This window comes from Rhinolophus sinicus, chromosome 8 (assembly GCF_057876585.1).
Source record: "Rhinolophus sinicus isolate RSI-liver-muscle chromosome 8, RSI-T2T, whole genome shotgun sequence".
Classification (NCBI taxonomy): Eukaryota; Metazoa; Chordata; class Mammalia; order Chiroptera; family Rhinolophidae; genus Rhinolophus; species Rhinolophus sinicus.
The window spans coordinates 21,528,081-21,547,047 of record NC_142508.1 but is presented as its reverse complement, the minus strand read 5'-3'; the positions used below and the strand labels follow the sequence as shown (position 1 = coordinate 21,547,047).

The window sequence follows — 18,967 nt, the reverse complement described above, 5'->3', positions numbered from 1 at the left end:
CTCACCTACTTCTAACCATTGTAATAAGAAAGACAATGTAAATTCTTCCTAAAATCGTTCTTCAAGTATTTCATGGCAGTTAACACCATTCAACCAGCCAGGTTAACATTTCTCAGATGACAATACCCTCCCTCCCTGGTGGCTTTCCTTTGCACATGACCACATTTTCTGCGGGTGATCTAGTGTAGGCCCCTCATTCTTTTCAGGTTTTTGTCCGTCGTGTTGGTGAAGCCTGCTCTACATAAAACTGCCAACTCTGCCTCCTATAGGTCCCAATCTATATTTCTGTTTTCCTTTTTTCCCACAATTGTAACTACTTAACATATTATATATTTCTTTTCATTTCTTCCCACTAGAAAGTAAGCTCGATAAGGGCAATGAGTTTGGATGGTTCACCCATTTCCAGGGCAATAAGCATTTGTTGAATGAATGAATGAATGAATGAATGAATGAATGATGAATCACTGAATTTGACATATGGTAAAATCAACGTGAAATGAAACACAGTAATTCTAGTTACAGAAGTAATGCTGCTATTAACACAGCAGAAGAGGCCTTTTCGGGTTGTTTTCTATCCACCTTTGGAATTCATAAATTGTCTAAAATCTATCCACTTTCTCACAATTCCCTTAACACTGGATAGTGGTGGTAGGGAAACCAGAACTGGGCAAGGAAAGGAACCAGCATGTACACGGACAAGTCATGCATAAGCCAGAGAGCACCTGGACGTGGGAAATGTGCCTAAATGTGGCGGAACAACTTAGTGTAAAAATAGCAACTGCACTTTGTGCACTGCTCTAGAGACAATTATCTTCATTTATACTACTTCTATCTGACTACAACTGTGTGATGCAGGCTTTTCTTGAAATGAACGGACTCTGAGACAGTCGAGTGTCTTCAGCTTGATTGACCATGTGTGCAGCAGGAGGACGGGTTAGAATAGCTGTACAGGCCCCCAGGTTTCTGACTCCAGAGGTCCGCAGCGGGGCAAGGGGCACGTCCAAAAAGTTCAGGTGATGCTACTGCTGCCGGTCCAAGGCCATTGGCCTGAGGTTCTGCACCTTGGGGAGAGGATACGCATGCCACCATCTGACGTAAGGCCAGGGCATTCTTTTCAGTAGGCAACTGCGCTTCTTACATCTGGACTTTTAAAACAAACTGGTATCAGTTCTTAGGGGAATTATAAAAATGAGGTTTTACCCCTTTTAAACTTCAGCAGAAAGGAAGGCTACGTAAAACCCCTCAGACAAAACAATCATGTTTTATCTAAGAGACCAACTGCAGAATCAGCATTTCCTAGAGCTCAATTTTCATTTTTCTGCTCAGTCAGATACACACGGCCCATGCCCTCACCCACCCACACTCCTTTCCCTTCCCTAATTATGGGCCGATCTCATGAGCTATCACTTCAACCACCCTCCTGCGAGCACTTCCAATGCCTTTAGTTGGCATTTTTCTTCCAAGGCCTAACCCCTTAAGTACTCAAAACTTGGACTCATTTTAACACGTACTCCTTTACCTAAAAATTAGCTTCTCAAGTTAATTGTTGTTCAGTGGTTAAGATCAGGTGCAGTGGAACCACACCAAGTTCAAATATAGGCTCTACTGCATACTGACCGTTCAATTTTGGACAAGTCTCTCATGGTCTCAATTTCCTCATCTAAAGAATGGGGCTATTCACAATGCCAACTGCACAGAATTATTCGGTTTCAATGAGTTTCTACCTGTTAAGGGCATCTGACAGCATCCTGGTATACTGTAGCTGTTATGGTCACTCCCACCATCACCACCCCTGTTCCAATCACTGGCTTCACTCAGGCTAAGGATTTTGAGTGAGTCATACAGCACTGTAAATGGGGATACCACAAAGCCAGGAGGTGCAATATAGCAATATTACATTTTACATAATACTAAGTCACCACTGGTGTAAAAATAAACAGTGGGTTAATTCTTTTGTTAATAAGTCCCCACAACTGAGTACTTACAACGCATCATGCCTTTTGCTATACTGTCACATTTACCTCATTTAATTAGTACAGACTTATAGTTTCAGCTACGTAGTGAACATCACCTATAAATTCTCTGGGTTCCTCAAATTTAGCATACTCAAAATGTGAATTCCTCTTCTACCCCAAACTTGCTTCACCTAACTCTACTGTCGACCTGCCTGAGTGACATCATTATCACCCACTAGCCCAAGCCAGGTGTCAAGGCGTCATCCTTGACTTGTCATGCTTCCTCAATTCCCCCTGACCCCTCCACTGTGACCCATCTTCTGTATCCACTGTGTGTTGTCGAGTTGGAGACGAACTGAAGATGAAGGTTATGGGCAAAGGCAAGCTTTGAAATCAGTGTGACCCCGGTCATTAAAAACTGAAGTACAAAATTCCTATCAGCAAATCGAGTCCTCAAAGAACGTATCTTGGAGGTGACTCACCTTATATTCCTCTCACCCAATTTACCTACTACTCCGTTCATTCCTATTTTCACCTCATCACATCTGGATTACTGCAATAATAATTCCCTGGAATTCCGTCTTCATTTTCAAGTCCCTTAACCCCAATTCTACATGACACTCAAACCTTCTTCATAAAACACTTGTTCACACTGTTCCCTCTGTTAGAATGCCCTTCTTCCCAACCTGGTGGAGTTTCATTTCAAATGTGACTTCTTTAGGTGTTCCTTGCTTCTTCAGCTGAAATCCAGTCTTCCATACTCCAAGGAGCTTTTATCAATTCCTCTCCATGAAATTTAACCCTTTATAATTTGATGTTCATATTTCTACCTAAATTTTTTCAATAAAGTGAAAACAAGTCAATCTGAAGGAAGCAGCGGGTGAACTTGGGAGTTTGACTAACGTAAAGACTCTTTGGAACACCTTATGGCAGTGGCCCTCAACTCTGTCTGCACAAGGGAACTACCTAGGGAACTAAAACATGCCTAGGTGCTCGCCCAGAGGGCTTGGATGCAGCCTTTGGCCCTGAGCACTTTGAAAAGCTCTCCAGGTGATTCTAACGTGCGGTCCAGGCTGAGAAGTACTACCCTATGGGGAATAATAATAATAAAGAGTTAAGAGATTAATAAAGGATTTATAGATTGAAGTAAAGATCTGGTGGAAATCAGCAGAGATGACTCAGGGTAGGCAAATGGCACAGCAGAAAATGCCTAGGAGGTGAGGAATCCAGAGGCACTTGGCAGAGTAAGGGGGAAACGGCTCACACCTAATTCTAGGCTGAAGCTGGAGAAGATGGGAAGGGCTGGGAAAGACAGGTCAAGGAGAACTCTGCTGGGAAGGAGAACAAAGAGCAAGTGGTGGAAACGAGAGGTGAGTTCAGAGAAGGAATTCTGAAAAAGATGCTGAAGGTTGGCAAGTTTTCAAAAATGACAAACCCTGCTGTGTGGCAACAATGGGGTCCTGCTGACTGGGTGACGTGACAGGTGTAGAGAAGTTTTGAAATCTGGGTTACCCTGCTCATCACCAGTGAGGAAAAGTCATGTCAGCAGCTGAAATCATAAAGGAACATAAAGCTTGGCGGTTGGACAAAGATGGAAGCATAACTGTGGAGAGAAGTGTTACCAACGGTGGTGCAGCTGTGGCAATGGGAGATTTCTGTGGAGAGACTGCAATGGGACACCTCTAACACCCATGCATAAAGAACAGCTCATCTCCTTAAGTATATTACCCCTTTCCTCTCCCCCCAAAGACCTTGTTGTTTAGAAATCCAGGGACGCATTATAAGATAGTTCTGTGTTGGTAACTGTAATAACACATAATCCTTATTTTTCATCCCTAAGCACTAAACATTTAAAAAATTGCAGTAAATGCAAAACCAAATAAACAATTCTACAATATTCTAAAATACGAAAACTGGAACTCATATCAAACAATGGAGGAGGAATTTGGAGTTGCCACTAAAATGACTTTTCCACAGTCTCAGCGGGTGAACCCTTCCTCTTCTTACCTCAATGCCTCTCCAAAGTCCGATCCTTTCCCCCACTTGATTCCTGTGTGCTGCTTCAAATACCAGCAACTTCGCAGAGGAGGAAACCACTTTCACTGCACGCTAAGCTTGAACACCATCAGAACTGCCAGATCGTGGCTCACTACGTCCTCTGAAGTCTCCCATCACTGTAAATCTGTGGCTGACCAACATCTCTCTACAGGACGAATGCCAGTATAATGATTCTACAGCAAGAGACAGGCACACTACCAGTGTTATACGAGGAACTGTGTAAATGAATTCACATATAGCATCACCCAATCAGTGGTAAGCGCTTTAGAATCCTCTTCACTTTAGTAAATATTAAACCTAATTTATCCCAGTAATAAAGAAAAGAAAGTTTAATGTTTGTAAGGAACATCAGCCCCCTGCCTAGTGGAGGTGAGCCTGGGGAATCAATTTTATTACCAGAGAATGCAAAAATATATACCGAGGAGAAATGCAAGGGAAATCCATTCTGAAACTGGTATCGGGGGCAAAATAATTCCCAGTATTGCCCCATATCATTATGGCACAAGAGATTTGCATCATTAAGTACAAGAGGAAACCGTGCAGCTCACAGAGTGGGTAAAAATCTACCACAATGAACAGTAACTACCATTTGACATGTCAGTGCTATTTCCAGGTCCCAGTTATTAAACCCAGAGTAAAAGTGGTTTATTGATCTGTTTTCAACATTCTGAAGACAGGGATTAAAACTGCTGTGTTTTGCTGACATAGGGAACAGCTAAAGACAGCACTTAGTCCACGGCCAAGTAACTGCATGGTAGGCACTCAGCAGGGACAGTTCCCAAGTTCACCGACATGACCTTTCCTTCCCACCTCAAACACAGAGTCTAACCACCCTTTCAGGAACATCCACTGAAAATTCTCAAATCAAGACAACAAGCACACTGGGTTAAATGTTAAACGTCCAGGTAAACGAGAGACATTTAATTACAAAAGTGCATCCACACTAATATCTTAGACATGAGGGTAAGTCAGGTTTAAGGTTGACAACAATGAACAAAGCAAAGGGACAAAAAGGGACAAAAAGGAAAGGAGAAACCAACAAGAGTGCAGGGAAAGAAGGGACAGAGAACACAATGGCAGTGTTAGTGTGAAGGGCAAATCGGCAGTTCTCCAAGTGCTACCGGTAGGTCTATCATGGAACCCGTAGCCCACATAAATTTGCTAAGAGTGCACAGAGCTGTAAAAACCTGGGTGCAGGAACTGCCACATGACCAGATGCATTCATTTCCATACTTGCAATGATTCTCGTGGGCAACCAGTGGAAGTCACTCCAGCCACGGCCATGAGCCATTTAGCCCCTAGAGGCAGAGACCACTGGTGGCCAGTCTGAGAATGACAGCTTATCTTGGCTTAGGCGCTGATTCTACCAGGAGTGGCTCTCACGGGGTCCTCAGTGTCCTCTTTCTTCATTGTGAAACTTGGTCCTTCAGGAAATGACTTTACTCTCCCAAAGTAAACTAAAAAGACACTCAAAACAGTGCTCCTGCTAAATCCTCCCCTATTGATGCTAAGGCGGTTCTTTCCAAGAGCAGCTCTTGTGGTGAAGCCGAAACCTCTCTGGGGTTGGGTATAAAAAGCCTGTGTGTCCCAAGCAAGGCATCACCCCCACCTGGTCACCTGCCCACTTGTCACTTTTTGCTATGCCCAGTTCTCCCTGGCCTTGTATGAGCGTCCCTCCCCACTTTACACAGTCTTCTTGGAGCTGTAGTTAGAACCAACTACCTACCGCCCTTCTGCCTGTCTCTGAATTCCAGTATTGTTTGCACTGAGCAACTCAGAATTCCTCTTAATAGATCTCTTGCTAGGGCTACACAAGTTTTCAAATCTCACTGTCAGCCCTGGAGAGTTCAAAGCTCAGCATTAAAATTACGCATGCTAAATTGTAATAATGCATTCTGGGCTAAAAGTCGTAATTTTTCTATTTTGTCAAAGTGATTCAGGATGAAAATTTTCAGGATTAAGTTCCCATTACTTTGTATAACGGGGATAAACTGCCCAGTTTTTTTCAGGTTAACACATAATAATTACATTATGAAAAAGGTATTTATCATTATTCATTCACTCAAAACTGACTGCCCAGCACTGTACTTACTAGATCCTGGGACTACAGTGAACAAAGTGAACATAATCCCAAGATGCCATACTAGTAACTTCCACATTGCGATACTTATCTCCAACATAATCGGCATAGTTTAAGTATTTTATTTAATGGCAAAAAATAAGCTGGGTAGTAGAGTAGAGCATATGGGAAGTAAATACAGCAGGATTAACTATCATAGGAATTTTTTTATTGTGTAAGCCTTTCTACACGTTATGAGCATGTAAAAATTATGGTAAGAAATACTGGGCACTGAAATATCTGCCGGTCACTAAAAGAGTGTGAGTACTTTACTCTTAATATTGCCATCACCATGCATATGCAGATCACATAAAATGTACTAACTGCTTGAGCAGAAGTTTGTCAGAGTAATAAAATTCTAGGCAGCAAAATGCTTATGCCAAGAATGGAAAAACAACACAATGGACTTCAAAATTAGTATACTGTACTACACACATAATTTCAAAAGATAAATTTTACTCTTCCCAGCACATCAAAGATAATTTATGCTTTTCAAACTTAATTGATAGTTTCTGGATTATAAGGAACATGCAAATAATATTAGCAATTTTCTTACTAAAATAGAGCTCAATATATGTACAACCAACACTTGGGGGAAAAAAAGTTTGTCCTTGGTGTTAACATGCATGTATAGGCACAGAAATAAACATATACTCACAGGTATAACACACATTGACAAAAAGTTACAGTAGCAAAGGTGAAAAAGGAAAACAAAAAAATCCTGCTAGGGTTTTTTTTTTTCTTCTTTTTTCTGTCTTTGGGCTTGACAAAGAATGTAGAAAATTACCAAAGTAACCAAAGAGGACACAAAAACCACACTTCAAACAGACAAAGTGCTTGTCAGTATTAGGACCTGATTTGACAAACAGGTTTAATCCACTTCCTCAAAAATCATGCTGTCAAGGTGAAGGTCAAACTTCTGCTCCTGCGTTAGACGGGCTGTCATTCGGAGAAGTGGGGTGCTCCTCCCCCGCCTCCTCCACGTGGGTCACTTTATCTAAGCTTCTGGCAGCAGGAAGTTCATTATTTGTCTCCTCTTCGCTAGGTGATAGGATACCAGGCAATTCATCCGACATGAGGACTTGCAACGATTCTCTTCCATCTTCAACATCGACTTGAATCCCCAACGCTTTAAGAATGTCACATTTGCACATGGGGCACGTCCCATGGGCTAGAATCCAGGGGTCAATGCAATTCTTGTGGAAGAAATGTTTACAGGTCAGAACGCGAACTGTATCATTAGGCTTATAGAGTTCAAAGCAAACTACACAGCTATCTCCGTGTGGACCTACTTCCTCATCCCTCTCTTTCAGGACCCGGAGCTCGAGCTGGCCAAACGCCATCTTCAGATTCGTTGCTAATCGCTGCCACCTCCTGTTCTGACTCCTTGCTACCCAAAGTCTTCGAATATGATAAAAGACGAAATATGCTAAAGTAGCGGTGGTGACAATCACAAAGGAGACAAAATAGTGATTCATCCAGATGATGTGTTTTCTCCCCACCTCAACCGTGACGGTAACATGAACTCCCTTCTGAATTAGCTGCAGAATCTCCGTGCCTTTCAGGTTGCCAATCATCACCACAACAATGTCTTCAAATGCCTGATAAGACAAGGGAAACACCTGGTTGCCAGTCCCCGGGAAGTTATAGATGATCACGCCACTGGCTCCCTTCTGAACGGCCACCTTGATTTTCTGTGTGAAGGGACAGCTGCCCCGCTCCACAAGCGCCAGCCACGTCGTGGAGTTCTGCGGCCTGTGGAAACTGGTACTGGGGCTGCATGCAGTTTGCGTTTTCCCCTCTGGCAGCACAATCACTCCTGCCAGTCTCTTCAAAGTGGAGCTTCTTGCAAAGACTCCCGTTTCCCCCAACTCTGACAGCACGCGATGCCCCACATGAAAGGTGATGTTCATGTAAGCAGTCCAAACTGCACTGGCTCTGCAGCAGTTCTGACTAAGAAGCCAAAGAACACTGAATGTCATGAGCCAGGAGGATGCTGGGGTGGGTCTCTGACTGCCAGTCTTGAGATTCATCTCTCTCTCTGCCTAGGAACTGAAGGGCCAACCCAGCAACAAGATGTGGCTTCCACATCTGCTGACAATCAATTTAAAATCACAAAATGAAAAGGATCTTCTGGGTGAAAACAAGTTCCACTGTCTTCCAGCATGTTTTTGTGAGAAATTCTTAAAGATGTTGTATGAGTTTCAGATGTTTTATTAGCGGCAGAGGGAAAACCTTTAGATTGAAAAAAACCCTAGTTTCATTCTAGATACTGCTTACTGTTGAGGGTTGTGATTATGACATAAAAGACAACAGCCAATTAGGTAAGAGCTTAGAGCACGCTGTAGGTGTATGGGCTTGAATGTTTCCCATGTTGTTAATGGGTGATTTCTATGTTGTGATACGATCGATGAATTCAATCCCTGAGTGATATATAATGTTAACAGGCATCACATTAAACTAAAAGTGAAATATAAAATTCATGTAATTGCATGCATATTAAAGCCTGACAGCATGTGCAATAAAGCCATATGATTATCTTTTTAATTCAAATGAAATATTTTAAACAAAATGGCAAGTTGTAACAAAATAATTAAAACAGCACTGAGATCAACTATGTGGTTTAAAAACTGGTGTACTCTGTAACACCATTTAAACTCACAGTTGGTCATAATGCAAATGTTTTCATGATATAGACCATTAGACTACATTTATTTAATAAAGCTTGCTCAGGAGTTTGTTGGTTTGCTTCAGATTTGATTTTCAAAAGTAGTGTATCCTGTTAAATTACTCCAGCCTCACTTCCTCATTCTTCCATAGACTATAACACAGAAAGACTAATCTCATTTCTCTGCAGACCTTGACCTCTGTTATTAATCTAACAGCATTTTGAGGGAAGAGGAGGAAGGGTGTAAGGAAAAAGATTAAATAGAGCAGTACTCGTTTAGTACAACTCATTTTAAACAAAAATGGAACTATGGATTTAAAAAACAACAACTCCAAGGTCCCCACTTAAAGTGAACCACTGACAGCAGTGACTATTAAAGGTCATGTTTTTAATAAAATGCTTGCAAAATTCAAAAAACATCCCTGGTAGAAGTCCTCCCTTCCCCCCCAAACACACGGTCAGCTTTGCTATACTTAGCTGTGCTTAGGTCAATGGCACAACATGACTTCAGAGCCAAAGGATGACTTGTGAACTAACAAGCCAGAAGCAACCAGTGGTGCTGCCATACACTTGCCTGGGGGTATCTCAGTCGTTCTTCTTCACCAGCCAGGAAACCAGTCAAGGATTTTGACCTGGAGCATAAATGTCTCCCTGACCTCTATGCACAGGATGCTAAGACACACTTTTGGTTGTGTCGCACCAGGATTAAGGAAGTTAGCTAGCACTTCTTGTGAAATATAAATCAACAACTTGTTGCCCAGCAGAAAAGTGGCACACAAAAAAAATATTGACACAAAACCTTCAGCTCATAATGGTCAATTTTCTTTATCAAAGGCCATTAATCTGATTTAATTTCCATATAACCCACTCTTTAAAAAAGACAACGTAGCACATAGTGTGTAAACTCACAAAGTGCCATCTGAGTTGGCCATCGATGGTTTAGCATATTGTCCACAAAGAGAGATATTCATCAAAACAACAGAACCCAAATCTTTCAGCCTCTCACTGTCACACAGGTGTTTATACATCTATCTGAAAAGAGGAAGAGGCAAAATAAGGCAAAAGATACAATTTGGAAAGCAGCTGAACAAAATTTCAGCCCTACTTTCTATATTATCAAAATGTCCCAAAGAGAGACACAATCACCATCATTTTGAGAAGAAGAGCATTTACTACGTCACTTCTAGAAAGGAAATCTGCTACCATAGCTGACTCACTATGCTAGGATTTAAAGGGCTCTGGCAAACAATGATGAGATTTTGCTACACTGCTCTACATAGGACCTATAATAATTTAAAATATTTTCAGTTACATAATCAAAAGTGCTATCATCTAAAATAATTATTTAGAACATAAGACCTACCCAGTCAGTAGCTTTGGAAACCAGATTTCCTAGTTATTAATAAAATTAATTAATGATGGAGAATTAAATCAAGCTCTAATCCTATAATGACGTTTACTGAGCAGAGATATTAGATATAAATAGTAAACAAAAATGGAAACAAAGTATATAATATAAAAAAGAAACTAAAATATTATCATTAATTCTCTATGGCATCAATGTGACAAACATTGTAGTTCAAACATAAAGACTAACATATATTACTATATTAACATATACTAAGGTCCCTTTTGGATAAGAGCAAAAAAATGTGTAACAATTGTAACTTATTAGAAAAACAACAAGTTCAAACAGACAGGCATGATGTGTAGGTTTATTTTAAAAACACATGAATTTCATCCTCTTTCGTACTTGGGTAGAGAAGCTGGAGTTGAATTTTCTCTCTACATACAGTGCTACAAGAATTCATTTGATTTTAATCTTTGGAAAAATTTGGTTACGTCTTCAGAAAATTCTCTAAGTTTCTTAAGTTTTCAGAATGTCACATTTGCACATGGGGCATGTCCTGTGGGCTAACAGCCAGGGGTCAATGCACGCCTTATGGAAAAAATGTTTGCAAGTTAGAACACGAACAACATCTTGGGGTTTGTACATGTCAAAGCAAACAACACAACTATCTTCATTTGGCTCTAGTTCTTTATCCCCTTCTTGGAGCACTCGCAGTTGAAGCCGACTAATAGCTTTCTTCACATCTGCTTTTCTGTGTCTTCGCCGTATGATGGAAGAGTTCGGCGCTCTAGGTCTCCAGGCACAGTACAAGAAAAGGTAGGCAACCGTTGCAGCCAGGAAGGTAAACAGAGACATGACGTAATGGCTCAGCCAGGGCATGTGCACTCTGCCCACTTCAATGATGACTGTCACATGGACCCCCTTCTGAATCAAGTACAAAAGCTGCATGCCTTTCAAATTGCCTATCATCACTGCGACTGTATTTGCCGCCCCCTGGTGAGACATGGGAAATACTTTGTTGCCCGTACCTGGATAGTTATAGATGATCACACCATTTGCTCCCTTCTCTGCGGCCACATTGATTTTATGTGTAAAAGTACAGCCTCCCCGTTCAATAAGGGCCAGCCAAGAATCCGCCTGTTCAGGCCTGCTGAAATTAGTCATCGGATTACAAGCGTTCTGATTCCATCCTTCAGGAAGTGCCACTGCACCAGACACCCTTTCCAGAGGAGAATGGTTCCCAAACACTCCACTCTCTCCTAATTCTGATACAACCCGATTTCCCACCTGAAATGTTATATTCAGGTGGGCTGTCCAAATGGCTTTTCCTTTTGAGTCCGGAAGGCCAAGTAGTAGAAAGATGCTAAGCCTCCACAGTCGAGATGAAACAGAACTATGAGTTGAAGGAGTAATTCCCAGTAGGCTCATTCCTCCATTTGTCCCTTAACTGACAAACATGAGAAACAAAACAGCATCAATTACTAAAGAAAGTAAAGAAGCTAGCTTCAATTGTTGACAGTAGATAAAGCACATTAATGAAGAAGGTCTGCATGGATCAAAGATATCTTGCTCCCTCCAGCATTTTTTGTTCGATTCTCTTTCTTATAATGAAACAGAAGAGTTGTTGTGAGTACAATGTGATTTCAAGAAAAGTATGACTTCCTAATGGGGAAATTGTGACATCAGCGGTAGTTAAGCCAATCCAAGAGTTTATATTAGTGCACTGCATACTGAAATCCTATTGGCCAAAAAGCTGCTAAGCAATGACTCATGGTTTATAACAATGTGAACACACTCTAAAGCAGGGGGGTCCAAACTTTTATCAATGTTTTTCACCAAGGGCCATATGCGGTAAAATACACAAACCGCCAGGCCACTCACTTGAGGTAAAGCACGTATTGACTCACCTGGTTTATTTAAGTAAACTAAATATATTTTTGGAATTTGCTGCGGGCCAATTCACAATAGATCATGGGCCGCAGTTGGCCCGCGGGCCATAGTTTGGACACCCATGCTCTAAAGCAATAAATAAATAAATAAGAATAATTTATTTTTACGTCTTGAGTTTTTTCCCTAGTTCTGGATAGATTAAAAAGCTGCTCATTGTTTCATACTCATTGTTTTTCTGTCAGGCAGAGTAGAAATCATTCATGTATTAGTGCATGTATCTGGTCAGTCTCAGTTGTCATGTACGAATATTACCTAAAATGTCGCTCTATGGCAAGCAGGAACAAATCATTCCTACTCTCTTTCAACATCAAATGCTTATCCTAGGCCGAAAGATTCAACATAAGGAGAATATAAATTTATATTATTAGCCTGATATATTTCCATCTTGCAAGAAAATGCCACTTTATTCACTAAAATAGCTGCTGAGACTGAACGACTATATGCTAGGCAAATACTAAGTATGGGTCATATAGTATCAGAGAAGTACCCAGATATACACCTACTTTGTGGAGTATGGTGTCTTGTGAGGGCAGATTTTAAGCACATACACAAATGTATAACTACAAGTCATGATAAGGGCTCTGAGGAAAACACAGAGTATCAAGAGAAAGAACAGATGTAATGGGGAGCTAAACTCTGATTGGAGGTCCAGGTCATTGCTAAGAAAGTGACACTTAGTCTGAGACTTGAAAGATCAACCAGAATTGCCCAACAAACGAGAAAAGAAGTTTCCAGGCAGAGGAAATGGCAGTTCAGGACCCTAAGATAGGAAGGAACATGGCACGTGAAAGGATCTGAAGAAACATGAGTTTGGCAGAGTGAGAGAGGAGAGAGCTAAGGGTGACAAAGGAGGAAAGGCAAACAGCACTCCGTGGTCAGGGCCATAAATGTTAGGCCAAAGGTTCTGGATTATGTTCCAAGGACGAGAGAAACCAGCAAAGGGTTCCAAGCCGTGGAAGTAACGTGTAAGTGTTTCAAAACGTTAATTTTTTAAGAAGTGCGCTCTGACTGCCTTACGTGGACAATGGAATGGAGGAGAAGAATGAAGTGGTGAGACGAGCATGGGCAAAAGAAGACAGTGGCCTGGACTCTTGAAATAGCCGCCAAGATGCGGGGACACAGACAAGTTCGAGAGTGACTTTAGAAGTTGCATTAACAGATGTGGCAACCGGAAGGGCAGCAGTGGGCAGAGGAAAGGATGCCCCCAGCCATCACAACTCACTACATTATAATTACAAACTCTAGTATCTTTACTACCTTAAAGATATTTTAATGCTTGTTTGCTTTTATTTTAAATCTTTACCTGAAGTCTGTTTCAGGGAGTCAATTAATTGGCAACACTCATTCCAACATTTATTACTTACCATACAGAACATATCCTATACACATGTTATAAAGCCCTGGGAATACAAGACACACCTGTTTTCCTAGGGTGCAAAACTGATCCTAACATTTAAATCAAAGGCATGTTGAAAGAATTGTGCCATTTTGACAAAAGTATTATTGTACTTCCTGGCCCATAATATTTTAGTTAATATTTGCTTTTAAAAATAAAATAGGAACCAATCAACGTGCGCCATTCATACAATCTGATTTAGGCATTATTCAGTTCACATCAGAACTGTCTTTACACGTAGACTTTTCCCAAGTTCAAACAGTGTGAATTCCTGGCTTGTTTTATTACCACTGACAGAGTGAAGCCTCACTAAAAAGGAAGACAGTTCACATCATCATATTAGAGGCTGTCTTTAAGTTTGTGATTATTTGACATTTGAGGATGGGATTTTAAAAATAATGTAATTCTAACCTTGTTTTTATAATTTGTTAATTTTTAAGGGTGAAGAGTTTAACCAGTAACTATATTTGGGCTCAAAACACATCTGAAATCTAGAGGTTCTTTGTATGGTTGAGAATATCAATTTGAAGAATTTACTAATCCATTGTGTTTTTTTCACTGTAAGACTGACTGGTGAAGGCGATGGTACTTAGAACTTACCCCCTCTCCTGCCTGAGTCTTGGGACAAACGCACCTTTGAAAAGAGATAAAGAAACAATCCTTTATCTCTAACACAGTGGTTCTCAAGGCAGTGTTGGGGCGGGGAGGCAATTTTGGCTATTTCTGGAGACATTTCTGATGGTCATAATGGGGGAGGCCTACGGGCTCCTAGCGGGTAGAGGCCAGGGACGCTGCTAAACATCCTAAAATGCACATGACAGCCCTGTGCGATACATAATTACCTTGCCCAAAATGTCAATAGAAATGTTAAGAAACCCCACCTCCAGTGGAACAGCCACGGGAAGGAGGAACCATCCCCAAAACTCACTTGTCCCCGACGGACAATCAGGTCTGAGTTCTCACCATGGGGCGAGCTTTTATAACTGACAATATGTCCATCAAGAAGGATGCCCTCAACCCACCTCCATTTCCTGTTTCCCGAGGTAGGAGAAAAGAGTTACACACAAACTAGGTGTACACATGCATAGATCCTAACATCTAGGTTCCAAGTAAAATCTCAAGAGGGTTATTAATTTTCATTAAGTGAGGGGAGAAAAATCAGCAGATATCTATGCCTCTGCTGTTCATCAACCTCTGCTAAGAATGTGCAAACGTCCAGAAATCTCTACTCTGGTAGTAAAAAGAGTCAAATATATTCACATAGCATTGTCCAGACCGTATCTCTTAAGGCGCAGGGAATACTGACGAAGCTTAAAGACATTACCCGACAGCTCACAATATCCCAGGCTCTGATGTTATTAGAGATCTCAAGGACTGCACACAACTCACTGGATTTGCTTCTGAGCTTGAAAACAACAACTGTGTAGGTTTTCTGCGAGTAATTAAATGCATCATAATGGGATTTGGCAGGAACAGAAGACTGACTCTAAGTAGTTCACTGAGAACAGCAAAAAAGCAAATATTTTCTGAAAGCAGTGTCTCTGTTTTTAAAGATTGTAAACGTAAAATTAAATTTTAGTTTAAAATTTTATATCTGATTGCAAATTGGTAAATCCTCATAAACATTCATGTATTTTCTCCTAAATGTCTCCCATAAATTAATCACGGCTCTCACATAGTCCCAGACATATGCAGTAAAATATTACTTTATATACGCAAATACACTTTTTCCTCATAATAGTTCTGAACCCAGCAAAGAGTTCTAAATATGCTAAACTGGAATAGAGCAAATTTTAAAAATAATATATGAGCTTCTGAATTGCCTTGACAGTTACACACTATATACTAGGTATAGATGCATGAAAATCACAAAATTTACTCAGGCTCCTCATTTATTATTATTTATATGAACCAATATAATAACTTTCACTATCATTAAAAGCTGTTAATATTAGAGAAAATAAACAGCCAAAACAGACACATTTTAAGTCACTGAATCACCCATCATGATGGTGTAAGTCAGAATTACTATTCCTCTCTATGTACCTGCAAGCCTGACAATGGGATGGATGCACGAGTCAAGTTTAACTTGTGTTAGAGCCCCAAGAAGGCTTTGTACCTGAAAGGGAAGCACTCAGTGACGTTTCTCACACACCTAACACAGCACCTGGCTCAAAACAGTTTGAATGAATGATTGACAGGGTCAGCCTTAGTCCACATGAATGGAATCCTGTCCACGGCTTTAGTTTGGCCTCCGTAATCATTCCCACAGGCTGAAATTTTGATGGGCGATGTGTGAGAGCCCAAGATGAGCAGAGATGTCTCCATGATCCTGAGGTGACTACACACACACGACTGAGTCTAGCCAAGACCTCAATCACCTCGCTGACCTGTAGATTACTGAGCAATAACAGATGCTGACTTTTTTATAGTTTATAAAAAAATATATTGCCCTGATATGCACTCACGTCTTAGAGTGGTTTATTATGTAGCAGCAGATACAGTTCCCTCTACAAAATCATCTACTCTATTAATCTCTTTGAGGGCTGGCATTAAATCTTATTCTCATTTTTTCAATACTCAGCTTCTAGCACAGTATCTAGCACATCACAGGTTCTCAATGAAGGCTGAATTCAATTGAAAGTGTCATTATCCTCTGGATTCTAACTGGTACTATTACTCTTCATGCCATAACGTATCTATTTAGTTTTACCTTCAGAAGGGTGATCCTTTCCGTTCAAGTATGGACTAGGCATAAGAAATTCAAACTTTCATTCTTCTACAGACTTAATACTCATAAAAGTGGACTTCTTGTATCCATACCTGAATACAAAAATAAGTGAGTGTTTGGAATATGACCAAATCCCTTTAAATTTTAATGGGTATAAATCAAACTCCATAAACTATACTCTGCATTCTGAATTCAAGGCCAGGTCTACATACCTTGAACAGTAAATTGAAAACTTTTTCTTCTCCTTCATTCTACCAAGTTAGAAGATGGAATGGTCATCAACAGAGTAGAAACACATTACTACTACTCTGCGAAGTAATGGGGGGAAAAAAACCTCATGCCACAGCCTCCGTATCAGGAGGGATACCGTGAGGAGCTGAACATCCTGCAGTAAACATATGATTTAAATAAAGAAACAAGATTAAGGACAGCCCTCGGTGGTACTGTGATCATTCTTTGAGCCCAGGACAAACACATCTTAATATTAACTCAACCCTTTAGACTGGATTTACCTTTGGAATGACCACCAGAACTTGTCCTGCTCTCCTAACAGACCACACTGCTCCTGTATTTAATCAGAACCCAGGATGTGGACCAAGTATGGAGGCTGCGTGTGGGTTTCTACCATTACAATGTTGTCCTGAAACTCTAAGCGGATTCTAGACCTTCCTCCACCACCATGAGTCACTGGAGGATTGTATAAGCTTTGGCTTCCTAAGACCTGTCCCACGAAGCATGGTGAACTCTGAGTGAGCTCTTAGCAGGGCAGAGGCAATTAAGGAGATTTTCCCACTTAGATCCCTTACATTTTTCCAATTCACAGGTCACAAAACCCTTACTTATTTGTTAGGTAATTTAATGCCTCCTGGGAGGAGGCAGCAAAACACGAATGTGAAGTCATCGCACTAGCAGAAGCCGTACAGAAGCACCCAGCTATGTGACAGACCTGCTGCGAAACCCAGACTCTGCCACCTGATAGCTGTGTGAGGTGAGGCATGCCAAGCCTCAGTTTTCTCATCTGTGAGATGGGGAAGTAATGAACGCCTGCCTCCCGGGGCCATGATGTACATCAGATGACACACCTCATATTAATATCTATTTGTAAATCACCAAGCACACCGCTAACGTGGCAGGGGCTCAGTAAATGGACCCTTCTTCCCCTTCCCAATTCTATAAAGCCTGTTTTGTTTTGCTTGTCATTTTCCGCTGAATAAAATTCTTCTCATCCTTCAAGCCTGATCCTAATCTCCCTTTTGCAATTTCCCCACACAAAACCACCTGCTCCTACGACACAGTCTTTGTGCACCTTTTTGACAGCCATTTAATCTTACCACACATTAGATACAGTCAGATGCTCCTATGTCTGTCTATACTTCTGCTTTTTTAGAATGTCTTGTCAGGGGTAGAGTCATCTTATTTATTTTTGTAAATCCTGTTTCTTCCCCCTTGCCCCTATACTAGGACAATGAAACTTGCTCAGGGTCCCTGACAAATGTTTGACTGTTCAAGCACTTACTCTTCAAAATATTAAGTCATATCAGCAGCTTTGGCAACCTCTGTTATACACAGCCACCCATTAGGGAAAAAAAAATTAGAACAGGCAATGATTTGACATCTCTTCCCTCAGCTAAGAATTACTTTGACAACAGTTGTCCAGAAAAGAGCTTATTTAATATCACAGGATCAGAGGCCATCTGTCTTACATTTTGTGTCCAAAGTCAAGAATAAATTCCATCCACATCTCTGTATCTGAAAAATGGAATAAATATGGAGTAACATGTAGACATAAAGTAACTATTTCTAAGATAAGCAAGCCGACTCTACTGAATTAAAAATCTTCCTTTAATTACCTTTTAAATATCAAGATAGCTATATCTAAACATATCTCTATCTCTATAGACATATATATATGTATATATATACACACACACACACACATATATATATATATATATATATATATATATATTTAGATATACAGATACCTATCTCAATAGATACAGAGATATAGAGTTATATAAATATAAATACATTTCAAGTCAGGAGTCAAATGGTCATTAACACGAGAAAACTATATCAGATTAACTTAGTATAGTTTGGGACCTTAAGAAAGCCCAACACTGAATCAATAGAAATATTTAAAGCAAAAAGTTCTAAACGCAACCACCTTTCTCACGAACCCAGAAGGCCTTCTATTCCCAGCCCAAGATGCACTCAGATCCTATAATCCCCAGAAATCTTCTCTGATTAATTCAGTCCAAATTATGCTTTTCCTCCGATGAACTAGCACATTAAAAATTTTTTACTTACCGTGTTTCCCTGAAAATAAGACTGGGTCTTATATTAAGGTTTGCTCCAAAAGATGCCTTAGGGCTCATGTTCAGGGGATGTCATCCTGAAAAATCATGCTAGGGCTTATTTTCTGGTTAGGTCTTATTTTGGGGGAAACACGGCATATTTTACAGTTAAAAAAGCATGCACTATATGTACATTTTTAAATAAGCCAAATACTTTGTACATTTAAAAAAGAATAAGCACTATTTTGTTCATTTTCCTCCATCTGTTCTTAGGGAATTCTACACTGCCTTGTGATAGGTACTCTCCTGCAGGTGTTGAAAGCAATATTAATTTACTTCTTCCTTCATTAGGTTTATTGCTTTGGCTCTCAGCTATAAGCTCTTTGAGGGTAGCACTTTGTTATGCTCCCTTGTCTTTCTACAGAGCCTAGTACACAGATTT

At 40.5% G+C, this 18,967-nt stretch overlaps 3 protein-coding genes across 13 annotated transcripts in view; all 3 read right to left on the bottom strand.

Moving 5' to 3' along the window:
- CADPS2 (calcium dependent secretion activator 2) overlaps positions 1-18,967 on the bottom strand; it is a 479,588-nt gene that overhangs the window by 325,694 nt on the left and 134,927 nt on the right. The window lies entirely within an intron of this gene.
- Positions 6,170-10,300, bottom strand: RNF133 (ring finger protein 133). The gene has a single exon (XM_019750024.3). It carries the CDS (start codon positions 8,163-8,165, stop codon positions 7,044-7,046), a length of 1,122 nt encoding a protein of 373 aa, XP_019605583.2. The 5' UTR covers positions 8,166-10,300; the 3' UTR covers positions 6,170-7,043.
- RNF148 (ring finger protein 148) lies at positions 10,520-11,704 on the bottom strand. The gene has a single exon (XM_019750054.3). It carries the CDS (start codon positions 11,577-11,579, stop codon positions 10,668-10,670), a length of 912 nt encoding a protein of 303 aa, XP_019605613.1. The 5' UTR covers positions 11,580-11,704; the 3' UTR covers positions 10,520-10,667.

Excerpts from the sequence above, each read along its gene's own strand:
- RNF148 (XM_019750054.3), bottom strand. The coding sequence starts at position 11,579 with ATGAGCCTACTGGGAATTACTCCTTCAACTCATAGTTCTGTTTCATCT.
- RNF133 (XM_019750024.3), bottom strand. The coding sequence starts at position 8,165 with ATGAATCTCAAGACTGGCAGTCAGAGACCCACCCCAGCATCCTCCTGG.